Source organism: Mirounga leonina, unplaced genomic scaffold, assembly GCF_011800145.1.
Source record: "Mirounga leonina isolate KUSES-001 unplaced genomic scaffold, KU_Mleo_1.0 Mir_91, whole genome shotgun sequence".
NCBI classification, from domain to species: Eukaryota; Metazoa; Chordata; class Mammalia; order Carnivora; family Phocidae; genus Mirounga; species Mirounga leonina.
Window position 1 is genome coordinate 10,581,722 of NW_023270839.1, and position 13,899 is coordinate 10,595,620.

The following is a 13,899-nucleotide window of genomic DNA, read 5'->3' on the forward strand; positions in this document are numbered from 1 at the left end:
GATTAATGTTCAGTCTGCTAAACTGTAAAACATTTGTTTTGCATACATTTTACATGATAGTACTTGAGGTAGAAGCATTTTTCTAAATTCAGGGGAGGACAATTTCGCATTCTGACTGGACTGTAAACTTTTCCAAAACAAAGAGCTTAATATTGTTTTCCTCAAGTAAAAAAGATTCTAATTAGCAACCTTGAATACTAGTGACCAAAATGATGGTGTGAGTCTTGGGAATAGCCAACTTTTCCTTGATTAGATTTTCCTGGGAATTATTCCTTGGGCTCCACGCTGATTTCCCCCCTGGGGAATTAAAAAGGGCAAAAAGGACTGAAGAAAGAAAAGTAGCTTCTGGATACCAGATTTAATGGTGCTTTAGATGGATGTACAGAAATATTTTTGCTTTAAAATGAATCAGTAGAGGGGTGCCTGGCTGGCTCAGTCAGAAAAGTGTGCAACTCTTAATCTCAGGGTCATGAGTTCCACCCTCACATTGAGTCTATAAGTTACTTACATAAATAAATACATACATACATAAACTTTTTTAAAAATAATAAAATAAAAAATAAAATGAATCAGTAGAAGTATCTAAGAAATCCAACACACCAGAATGCTTGAGAAGCAGATAGAAAGGGAAACAGTATTACTCTACTATAGTACTAACAAAGATTTCATGGCAAAAACACTAATCAATGAGAATAAGGAGGTAACAGCAAATGAAAAACCACAAGACAAAAAACTATCTCTCACTTTAACAATTTTGGCTCTCTAGATGCCTTTTAGTCCCACAAAATTCAAAATCCAGGACCTTAGACTACACAAATTTTTCATCAGAGTGCTATCAAGTTATAAAGCAGTCATTACTGGAGTATAAAAGGAATTATGTCAGAAAGTTTTAAAATAAATACACCTTGGGGCTCCTGGGTGGCTCAGTCGTTAAGCATCTGCCTTCAGCTCAGGTCATGGTCCCAGGGTCCTGGGATGGAGCCCCGCATCGGGCTCCCTGTTCAGCGGGAGGCGTGCTTCTTCCTCTCCCACTCCCCCTGCTTGTGTTCCCTCTCTCGCTGTCTCTCTCTCTGTCAAATAAATAAATAAAATCTTTTTAAATTTTTTTAAAAAAATAAATACATCTTTTCCATAAAAGCCTTCCTTGACCACATTTAACAAAAGAGGTTATTATGCTTTTCTTTCATTGTCCTATAATCATTCCCTCTGCTTCTATTATCAGCATCTTTGGGTATTATTGTTTAGGAATTATTTCCTCATATTAACTCTTTTTTTTATTTAAATTCAATTAGCCAACATATAGTGCCTCATTAGTTTTTTGTTTTTTTGTTTTTTTGTTTTTTTATTTGAGAGAGAGAGAATGAGAGAGAGCACATGAGAGGGGGGAGGGTCAGAGGGAGAAGCAGACTCCCTGCCGAGCAGGGAGCCCAATGCGGGACTCGATCCAGGGACTCCAGGATCATGACCTGAGCCGAAGGCAGTCTCCCAACCAACTGAGCCACCCAGGCGCCCAGTGCCTCATTAGTTTTTGATGTAGTGTTCAATGATTCATGTATAATGTGTAATGATTCAATGATTCATGTATAACACTCAGTGCTCATCACATCATGTGCCCTCCTTAAGGCCATGCCACCTCCTTAACCCATTTACCACATCCCCTCACCCATCTCCCTTTCCGCAACCCTCAGTTTGTTTCCCAGAGTCAAGAGTCTCTCATGGTTTGTCTCCCTCTCTGATTTCCTCATATTAACTCTAACAAAGAATTACAATTGATGGGCTCCAACATCACACCCTGCCATAATCTGACCAGTAAAGTCAAGCAAGCAGAGGTACACAGTGCAGAACATATAGTCAATATTTAATAAATATTAATTTTAAAAATATTTGACTAATTTTTCTAATGTAGTTTAGAATAATTTTTTAAATTAATTAATGTATTCAAATGGTTAATCCCTCATAGACATAGCCTTTACAATGATCAGCTGTTAAAAGAATTCCATGAGGTAGAACTATTGTCTAGGTTTTACATATTTGTAAAGAATTTGTGGAGAAAATGGACTTTAAAAATCCATCTGTGTGTTATTTAAAGACATAAAGGTATAGAAAACATATATATCTTAATGAAAGAAGATGTTACTTGAACGATTTATACACAGTGTAGTGTCAATGAGCGAAGCATACAGCTAGTCCATTACACTTCTACACATACATTTACCAACACTTATAACTTAATGAAAGGAGAGGTTAGCTGAAGGGCACATTATACACAATGTGGTTTCAATGAGTTAAGAATATGGCTATGCCCATATGCTTCCACCCATCGGTTTCCAAACACTTGTATCTTAATGAAAGCAGATGCTAGGTGAAGGCCCCTTATAAATACAATGTATGGAATATTACTGAGCCATATAAAAGAATGAAATCTTGCCATTTGCAATGACATGGATGGAGCTAGAAAGTATTATGCTAAGCGAAATAAGTCAGTCAGAGAAAGACAAATACCATATATTTCACTCATATGTGGAATTTAAGAAACAAAACAAACAAGCAAAAGGAATGAAAAAAGAAAGAGACAGGCAAACCAAGAAACAGACTCTTGTTAATTTGATCAAGCAAGAGAAAATTATATACTTATATATCTTCTTTGGAAAAATGTGTGTTCAAGTTCTTTGCTCATTATTTTCAGAAGCCAGTATAACTTTTATTGTCTATAAATGCTACTTCTTTATTAAATATCATAAAAGAACTTTTCCATTAAATGTCATTAGTTATATTCCATTCATAACATGCTATATGCATAATGTTACAGAGTATATATGTAAAAGGCATTTGTATAATTGTTATAAACTTCATGTATTATTTGTCATGTAAATGTATATGAATCTTAATATACTGTTTTTTTTAAAAAGTATAATTTAACAGTGCCAAAATTTGATAATGATATGTCTAAGTTAAATTTAAGTATGTTAAACAGAAAACTATGGGCAGAGAGAGTCTAGCCTTTCTTCTTAGAAATTTGGAACTTTTTAAAAAATTGTCTAAATAATCTAATTTCTTTTTTTAATTTAATTTATTTATGCTCATGAAGTGAAAACTCAAAATAATCTATGATGTCATCTACTTGTAATTGAATTTTTCCTACATCCCACTGTTTACAACAATGATTTCTTCTACAAAATCTCCCTAGAAATATATTCTCTTAGGTCTTTGCCCATTTTTTAATTTGGTATTTGGTTTTTTGCTGTTGAGTTATTTGAGTCCCTTATATAGTTTATAAATTAACCTCTTATGAGATACATGGTTTACAGGTATTTTCTCCCATTCCACAATTGTCTTTTGACTCTGTTGATTGTTGCCTTTGCTGTGCAGAAGCTTTTTAGTCCCACTTGTTTATTTTTGTTTTTGTTACCTGTGTGCTGTTGATGTTATGTCCAGGAAATCATTGCCAAAACCAATGTCAAGAAGCTTTTTTCCTCTGTCTCCTCCTAGAAGTTTTATAGTTTCAGATGGACATTTAAGCTTTTATTTATTTATTTATTTCAGATTTTATTTGTCAGAGAGAGAAAGAAAAAGAGCACAAGCAGGGGGAGCGGCAGGCAGAGGGAGAAGCAGGCTCCGCACTGAGCAGGGAGCCTGATGCTGGGCTTGATTCCAGCACCCCGGGATCATGACCTGAGCCGAAGGCAAACGCTCAACCAACTGAGCCACCCAGGCGTCCCAGACATTTAAGCTTTTAACCATTGTGAGTTGATTTTTGTGTATGGTGTAAGTTAGGGATCCATTCTTGTTGTTGTTAACCTTAAAAATAAAGCTGCCATTTATTTTACCAGCAAAAAAATGGGTTTATTTAGGAATAGCAGAGAATTACAATTAGGGACATGCAGTCTATAGCAAAGCCATAGGCAAATCTGGAGAACAAAGGAGAGGAATACTTTTTTTCGGGGGGGGGGGGGCGGTTGGGAAGGGCTGTTATAAACCAAAAGTGCATTGAAGTAAACTGGGAGTTCAAACCATAGTGGCTTCTCATTGGCTGAATTGTGACAGTCCCTTGTAGGCTGGGCTGTTGCCCGGGAGGAAGAAACCTTCTTTCCCTCTGCTGAGATAATAAAGTACTATCCAGTGCAAAGACCTTCTTTTTCTGTTGTATTTGAAATTGGCAACAAGTGGTAAGACATGAGAGCTCCACCTATTGGCCTTCTTACTCCATTTTGGTGAGGTTTCCCTGCATTAATTTTCACATTTTGCATGTAGATATTCAGTTTTTCCAACACAATTTGTTAAAGACACTATCCTTTCCCCATTGTGTATTCTTGGCACTCTTGTCAAGGATCAGTTGACCATACACATACATGGGTTTATGTCTTGGCTTTATAGTCTGTTGCATTGTTCTATAAGCCTGTCTTTATGCATACCTTACTGTTTTAATTATTGTAGCCTTATAGTATTTGAAATCAGTAATTTGAAATTAGGAAGTGTGATGCCTCCAACTTTCTTCTTTCTCAAGATCATATAAATGGTCAATAGGGATATGAAAATATGCCCAACATTATTAATTATCAGGGAAATGCTATAATGAGATATCACCTCACACCTATTAGGATGGCTATTATCAAAAAAAGAAAAACATGGTGATGGGTATTAAAGAGGGCACGTTCTGCATGGAAAAAAAAAAAGAAGTACATGGGAAACTATGCTATAAAGATACAAATAAAGTGGTTTGCTCCATCTAAAATGAAAAAGAAAGAAAGAAAAACGTAACTGTTGGTGAGGATGTGGAGAAATGGAACCCTTTGGCACTATTGATGGGAATGTAAATTGGTGCATTCCTTATGCAAAGTATAGTGGTCCTTCAAAAAATTAAGACTAGAGGGGCGCCTGGGTGGCTCAGTTGGTTAAGCCACTGCCTTCGGCTCAGGTCGTGATCCTGGAGTCCCGGGATCGAGTCCCGCATCGGGCTCCCTGCTCGGCAGGGAGTCTGCTTCTCCCTCTGACCCTCCTTCCTCTCCTGCTCTCTCTCTCATTCTCTCTCTGAAATAAATAAATAAAATCTTTAAAAAAAAAATTAAGAATAGAATTACCATATCAGTATCTCAAAGATATCTGCACTCCCACATATATTGCAGCATTATTTACAATAGCCAAGATATGGAAACTACCAAAGTGTCCACCAACAGATGAGTCAGAAAGAAAATCTGATACTCATCTTCAATGGAATATTATTTAGCTTTGGAAAGGAAGGAAATCCTGCCATTTGTGACAACATGAATGAAACTGGAGGACATTATGCTAAGTGAAATAGCCATCCACAGGACAAATACTACAGGATTCCACTTACATGAAGTATCTAAAATAGTCAATACAATACAATAGTGAGAATACAATAGTGATTGTCATGGGCTAGGAAATAGAGAGTTGTTTTCCATTGGGTATAAAATTTCAGTTCCTTTAGATGAATAAGGTCTAGATATCCACTGTACAGCATAGTGCTTGTAGTTAATAATATGGTATTGTACACTTTAAAATTTGTTAAAAGAGTAGACATGTTATGTGTTTTGCCACAAAAAAAAAAGTAAAGTAAAATTAAAGGACACAAGGAAACTTTGGGAAGTGTTTCATATTGTCTATTACTTTAATTGTACTGATGGTATCATGAGTGTTTGCATATATCCAAACTCATAAAATTGTACACATTAAATATGTGCAATCCTTTATGTATCAATTATACCTCAATAATACACATAATACACAGAGGGAGGAATAGAGAGAGACAGAGCGGTAGAGAAAATCAAGTAAGAATATATCAACATGGTATAAATATATCATTTTTAAAAAATAAACTACTATAGAAAACTTTATGCCAGTATATTTTAGAACTGTAAAGATGAAATAGACAAATTCTTTTAAAAACATATTCATAATTCTTTTTTGAGTGAGTTCTAATAAGTTATATACATTTTTATTTTTTTATTTTTTATTATGTTATGTTAGTCACCATGCAATACATCATTATTTTTTGATGTAGTGTTCCATGATTCATTGTTTATGCGTAACACCCAGGGCTCCATGCAATACGTGCCCTTCTTAATACCCATCACCGGGCTAACCCATCCCCCCTCCCTCCTCCCCTCTAAAACCCTCAGTTTATTTCTCAGAGTCCACAGTCTCTCATGGTTCATCTCCCCCTCTGATTTCCCGCTTCATTTTTCCCTTCTTCTCCTAATGTCCTTATGTTCCACAAATAAGTGAAACCATATGATAATTGACTTTCTCTGCTTGACTTATTTCACTTAGCATAATCTCCTCCAGTCCCATCCATGTTGATGCAAAAGTTGAGTATTCATCCTTTCTGATGGCTGAGTAATATTCCATTGTGTATATGGACCACATCTTCTTTATCCATTCATTTGTTGAAAGGCATCTCGGCTCTTTCCGCAGTTTGGCTATTGCAGACGTTGCTGCTATGAACATTGGGGTGCATATGGCCCCTCTTTTCACTACATCTGTGTCTTTGGGGTAAATACCCAGGAGTGCAATTGCTGGGTCATAGGGTAGCTCTATTTTTAATTTTTTGAGGCACCTCCACATTGTTTTCCAAAGTGGCTGTACCAACTTGTATTCCCACCAACAGTGTAAGAGGCTTCCCCTTTCTCTACAACCTCTCCAACATTTGTTGTTTCTTTCCCTGTCCATTTTTGCCATTGTAACTGGTGTAAGGTGGTATCTCAATGTGGTTTTGATTTGAATTTCCCTGATGGCTAATGATGATGAACATATACAAAGATAAACTCAAAATAGATGAAAGACCTCAATGTGAAACAGGAATCCATCAAAATCCTGGAGGAGAACATAAGCAGTAACCTCTTTGACATCGGCCACAGCAACTTCTTTCAAGATACATCTTCAAAAGCTAGTGAAACAAAAGCAAAAGTGAACTTTTGGGACTTCATCAAGATAAAAAGCTTCTGCACAGCAAAGGAAACAGTCAACAAAACAAAGAGGCAACCCACGGAATGGGAGAAGATATTTGCAAATGACACTACAGATAAAGGGCTGGTATCCAAGATCTATAAAGAACTTCTCAAACTCAACACCCAAAAAACAAATAATCAAGTCAAAAAATGGGCAGAAGACATGAAAAGACACTTCTCTGAAGAAGACATATAAATGGCTAACAGACCCAGCTTTCTTTTGAGGTCTGTTGGCATGAAAGATGGTTCTCCATCCCTTCACTTTCAGTCTGGATGTATCTTTAGGTTCAAAATTAGTCTCTTGTAGACAGTTATATACATTTTTAAAGAAGAATATATGCAAACATTAAAAATGAGCAAAAATTAAACAAGATTGTGGATATATACTTATTTATTTTTTTAAGTATTATTTTACTTATTTTTGCGAGAGAAAGAGCGCGTGCACATATGAGCGGGAGGAGAGGCAGAGGGAGAAACAGACCCCTTGCTGAGCTGGGAGCCCTATTCAGAACTCGATCCCAGCACCCTGGGATCATGACCTGAGCCGAAGGCAGATGCTTAGCCAACTAAGCCACCCAGGTGCCCAGATATATACTTCTTTAATAAAATTATTTTTCAAAAAAGCAAAAGAAATATAAAAATAAATCCAGAATAGTGATTGTTTCTGGGTGAAAAACAAGGTAAAGGGATAGGGGTTGAGAAAGTAGATGCAATGATAGATAGGCTCACAGGTATTTATTTTATTATGCTTTTTAACTCAAATATATGTTACATATTTTGTAAATACATAATATTTCATAACAAAAAGTAGAAAAAATCAATTAGATCAGTAGATAAAATTTTTTTCTTTCAGATTTGCAAAGATTCAATTAATTATATATCCTCTGTTTGCGAAGATGGGAGAAACTCATACTCTAATTCACTGCTGGTGATGGAATCTTAAATCAACCCAATCATTTTAGAAGGCACTTTTGCCATATTTAATCAAGCCTTACAAATACATTTTGGCACAGCAATTTCATTTCTATTGTTATTATGAGGAAGTAACCAAAGGCATGTATATATAAAAAGGTACATCAATATCTTTCATAGCAGAGTTGTTGAAAACTAAAAATTGGTAATAACTTAAATGTCAGCAGTGAAGTATTGACTAAAGCAATATGACTATATCTGTGCAATAGATTACTATATAGTGACCGAGAACTACATGGTAGAAGTAGATTTATTAGCATAAAAAGACTTATACATTATATTGTTAAATGACCAATATCAGTATTGTTAAATGACTTACATATCATATTGTTAAATGGATTGTAGAACAATGTGGTCCTATTTTGTGTGATTTTTCAAATGCATAAAGGAAAATCCTAAAAGAAATATAACAATATTTTGACAATTATATTTGAGTGAAGTGATTTTCGGTGATTTTTTTTTCTTTTCTTCCTTGTGCTTATTTATATGTAACCTACAAATGTACTTTAGATTGCACAAGTTTGTTTTCCTGAATAAGTTTAACATTTGTGCTAAATCTACTAGCTTTTTCCTATTTCTTTGCATTCCTTGTGATTCATAATGAAAGAGTTGTTTCTCTCCCTCTCAGCTTTTATTTACCATTTGCTCTTTGGACAAAAACAAATAATTATTGACTTCCCACTGTAGGTCCAGCATCTGTCTAGGTACAAAGATCAAAAAATCATATTTTCTGCGTTATGGATCTTCTTTCCATGTGGACAGAAACAAAAAATAATTAATAAAACAAAACAATCATTCAAATGGGGACATTCAACAAAGATAGAGAATGACTGGAGTAGAAAGGCAAGAGGGAACTTCTTTAGATAGGAAGTTTCTTGGGGTTGACATTCACAAATTCATGAACTCCCTCTACTCAAACGCTTTTGTTCAGTCTGCCTTCCCTATCACACCCCTTACTTTCTTGCAGTGATTTTTTTGCCTCAGAGATGGATCGCCCCTTCCTACAATTAAGCTGTATATTTCTTTATTTTTTAAGATTTATTTACTTATTTTAGAGAGAGAGAGCACGCATGCACTCGTGGGGGGAGGGGCAGAGGGAGAGAATCTCAAGCAGACGCCACGATGCATGCAGAGCCCAACACCTGGCTCAATCCCAGGACCCACAAGATCATGACCTGAGTCAAAATCACAAATGGAACACTTAACCGACTGAGCCACTCAGGCACCCCAGGTTATATACTTCTAACACAATTTTCTACTGTGTTCTAAATCCTGTGTTCCTAGCACAGGATTTAGAACATAGTAAGTATTCAATACCTTTTTTGATTAATTGAATTTCTATTTATGAACTTTTTATAACTTACTCAGCTTGGTAACGTCTTCCAGCACATTAAAAAGCACCATAGATAACAAAAACAAGCTTCTTAGAACTAATGCATAGCCCATAAGAAGGCATTTGAATATAAAAGAAAGTGTAGAAAGTAAATTGAATTGCGGCATTTTGAAGTCTCTATATTCAAGGAATTTTATCATTTAAAATATTTTAGTCCTGGGATGCCTGGGTGGCTCAGGCGGTTAAGCATCTGCCTTTGGCTCAGGTCATGATCTCAGGGTCCTGGGATCGAGCCCCATGTCAGGCTCCCTCTTCTCTCTCTCTCTCTCCCTCGCTCTCTCTCTCTCAAATAAATAAATAAATAAATAAATAAATAAATAAATAAATAAATAAATAAAATACTTCAGTCCTGTTAGGAAAAGTGTATGTTCTTGATCAAGATCTGATGAATGGACTTAGAAAGGAAAGGAAATAATTTGTAGACAGCAGGGAAGAAGGTCATCAAAACTGAGAAATGGTTTTAATGTTTTATTTCATTTTACTGAGCAGGCACTTACATAACACTATAGATCAAGAATTGTTTAAGTACCTTACAAATATTAACTTGATCAATCCTTATAATCTTATGAGGAAGGTAACTTTACCATATCAGTTAAGTCAAAAACAAATATCAGAAATTTCAGACAGTTCAACTTACCTCTATTTTACAGATGACAGAATTTAGGCATATTAGGTTAAGCAATTTGTGTGTTAGTAAAATGCAAAGCTAAGTTTTTAAGTCAGGCGGTCTGGCTCAAGAGTGTGTACTTGTAACCCATGGCACTGTAAAAGGAAAGAGTTTACCTAACTCTGAGGTATCATTGCTGATTTCAATATAATTAGGGCAAGAATTAGCACTACCTAGGACAGAATTATTAAGTAGGTCATTGTCTTTGTCCATTACCTGGCCCCCATTATTTAAATCCCATGACAGTACAGGAATACAGCTTTTGAAAGAACTGGAGTAATTATAAGGCTTAATTCATGCATTAGTTGAAAAGCTTAAGAAGCTATAACCCAGTGATCCAATTTCAGGTTGATGTTGTGATAAAACACACACACACACACACACACATGCACACACAAAGAGAATTCAAAATAACTTTAGCTCTTTGCTTTTTTACTAAAGGGCAATATATATTGAAAGGTAAGAGATAGGCAACAATATCTTTTTAAAATCCTCTTTTTGTCTTTTATCTATTTTTTCACACACTACGGCTACCCCCACACATCTCAATGTAGAACCTCTAAAGAAAAAAAAACACTATCTCTAATAATGGCAATTTTTTAATATTTCCAAAGCACTTTTCTTCAGATTCTGCATTACAAACCCCAAAAATAAATCTGACAAGGGAGGATTCTCCTCAGAACACAGAGTAGGAAAAGAGAAAGTCCTGTCCAAAATCCTCATCAAGGAGAAGTGAGAAAATGTGGAAACAATTGTATATTAATACTTCTTATTCCGTCACATTACATAGGAAAGAATACCATATCCTCCTTGACTATGGGCAGAAAACTCATTAAGAAAATCCTGGAATTAATAATTAAACTAGTAAGTAGAGCATCCATGGTGCTGTGTTTCGCTGGATTCATGTCTGCAGCACAGTCAGGGAATGCTAGAGATGCTTGTCTTTCTTGATATCAAAATCACTTAAAACAGCTTCCTGGAGCTCAACACCTGACTGAATATCCTCCTCATTGCCACTTTCATCTCTTTATTCCTAAAAGTGTAGATGGCAGGGTTCAGAAATGGGGTAATAATTACATCAAAAATGGCAAGGAACTTATCCACTGGCACTGTGGGAAATGGCCATGAGTATACGAAAATACATGGACCAAAAAATAAGACCACAACTGTGATGTGAGCTGACAGAGTAGAGAGAGCCTTGGACAAGCCACCTGAAGAACGTTGCCAAACAATGACCAAGATGAAGATATAGGAAATAACCAAAATGAAAAAAGTTCCCAGAGAGATGAAACCACTATTGGCAGTGACCATGAGCTCCAATCTGTAAGTGTCTGTGCAGGCAAGCCTAATAAATCGAGGAAGATCACAGTAAAAGCTGTCCACTTCATTGGGGCCACAAAATGGCAGGTTTACAACAAATACAAGTTGGATCAATGAGTGGATGATTCCAATGGTCCAGGCTACCACCAAGAGTAAAATACAAGTTCTGAAGTTCATGATGGTCAGGTAGTGGAGAGGCCTGCATATAGCAACATAACGGTCAAGGGCCATGGCAATGAGCAGAACCATCTCAGTTCCTCCAATAACATGAATGAAGAACATCTGAGCAATGCAGCCTTGGAAAGAGATTACTTTTCTCTCCTTGAAAAGATCAGAAATCATCTTGGGAGCTGCAATGGAGGAAACCCACATGTCAATAAAGGAGAGGTTGGCCAGCAGGAAGTACATGGGGGAGTGTAAATGGGAGTCAGAGATCACTGTGAGCACAATGAGGAGGTTTCCTAAAATACTTGTTATATAGAACACAGAGAAAACTAGAAATAGGACAAGCTGCATCTCCAAAGAACTGGTGAGTCCCACCAACACAATCTCAGACACCACCGAATTATTTCCTACCCCCATGGTTTCAGTCACTTTGGGCTCCAAATTTGCCTGAAAGAACAGGAAAAAAATAACAAATTGGGATTACTGGCCATATCCATCAAGGTTCCATTAGAGAAGCAGACCACTAGGAGATAATATACTAAGGTATTTCTTAGTGATTTGACCTTGCATAATCATGGGAGCTGATTCAGCAGTTTCTGTAAGTCTATTGTCTTTGCATCTGATGACGTAGCTTGACGTCCACAGGACAGGCCCCCAGGAAGGGAAGATGGATGTAAATTGAAGGAATACAAAAATAAACTGGAACACACAAGCAAAAGCTAAAGTCCTCAAGGACAGACGAAAATTAGTGTCAGTGTTCATTGCCTCTAACCTCAATGGTATAGATGTACTGCAGAAGCCAGGGCCCTCCACCACAGAGCTAAACACACAGCGGGCCCACAAGTCAGAGAAGCTCAAGAAGGATCCCAAAGAGGGTGTGGCAATTGTGGTCCCGGCCACTGCCTCACCCCAATGAGATAAGCCAGCAGAGAAATGACAACGTGTATGAGCTATAAATATGGCCGCTGTTTCACTTTAACCTAGAAATATTGCAAAAGAATATCCTTTACAATGTATTCTAGTTGGAAACATAGAGAAAAAGGAATTCTAGAGCATGTAACTCAATCTAGGCAAGCTGACACAATACAAAGCCACCATACTGTCTATTTAAAAGAATATAGGAGCGCCTGAGTGGCTCAGTCAGTTAAGTGTCAGACTCTTGTTTTCAGTTCAGCTCATGATCTCAGGGGCATGAGATCAAGCCCTGCATCTGGCTCGGCACTCATCAGAGAGTCTGCTTTCCCTCTCCCTCTGCTCCTCCCCCTGCTCACACACGCTCTCTCTCTTTCTCTCTCAAATAAATAAATCTTTAAAAAATAGATTTCTAAAAGAATGTACAAATTTTGAAAATTAACTACCACCTCTATTCATTTGGTCAAACCAAATTTAAGTGGCACTTAAGTAGACTTGACAAAGGCTCTAAATCTATTGGTCCTAATCTCACTTCATCTCCCACCAACTTCCCTTGTTATGACTGACTCTGTTTAAAATTTCACCACGGGTTCTCCTCTGATGTCAGGAAGCCCCTTCAAGAGAGAAATGGAAAAGAATTTAAATAGAGTTTTGTAGTGAAAGGAAAACAAAGGTACTAAGTATTATATGGCAATAAATTGTTGCTTCTACTAGCCCACAGGGACTTCAAGATGCCTAAAAACATAAAAAGAAAAAAACTGGCAGAACTACAAAAGAAATAGGGACATTCTGTATACTTGTGGAAATAGTCGGAGAGTGAAACATTTCCTTCAGTGAACAATAGAACAAACCAACAAAATAGCAGTCGGCATAATGAAGGTTTAAAAACATGATTAATCAAACTGAATTATATAGATCCCTGTCCCCAATATATGCAGAACACTCAAGTATTTATAGAGCATTACAAAACTTTACCATATCCTGTATTATAGAGCAAATCTTAACAAATTTCAAAAGATTGCTACCATGCAAACCATATTCCGGGCCCAAAGCAATTAAGGTATAACCACTAACCAAAATGTAACTATAAAATCTTCGTATGTTTGGAAATTAGGTAACACACTTTTAAATAACTCTTGGGTCAAAGATGAAATCACAATGGAAATAAGAAAACATTTTAAGCTGAGTTATAAAATATTTTATACCAAATCCAATAGGATGAAGTGAAAGCAGTAGAGGAAAATATATAGTCTAACTGCTTATATTAGAGAAAGAAAAAAGGCTTAAAATTAATCTAAAACTTAATGAGCTAAGTGTCCATCTTTAAAAGTAGTAAACACAGCCACAAAACAAAAACATTTTCTATTAATGAAAGAGAAACAAAAATAAACTATAGAGAATCTACAGAAACAAAGGCTGTTCTTTGAAAAGACAAATAAAACTGATAAGCCTCTGATGAAATGAATCAAGCAAAAAACAGAGAGATGGCACATAGAACTAAT

General features: G+C 36.3%; 1 protein-coding gene across 1 annotated transcript; it reads right to left on the reverse strand.

Annotated features, from left to right (window-relative positions):
* Positions 1-10,528: 10,528 nt before the first annotated feature.
* On the reverse strand, positions 10,529-12,668 carry LOC118003698 (olfactory receptor 4F3/4F16/4F29-like). The gene has a single exon (XM_034994799.1). The coding sequence runs from the start codon at positions 11,900-11,902 to the stop codon at positions 10,964-10,966; it is 939 nt and encodes a 312-aa protein (XP_034850690.1). The 5' UTR covers positions 11,903-12,668; the 3' UTR covers positions 10,529-10,963.
* Positions 12,669-13,899: the final 1,231 nt, after the last annotated feature.

What these genes read in the sequence shown, in the direction of transcription:
- LOC118003698 (XM_034994799.1), bottom strand. Translation starts at nt 11,902, where the DNA reads ATGGGGGTAGGAAATAATTCGGTGGTGTCTGAGATTGTGTTGGTGGGA.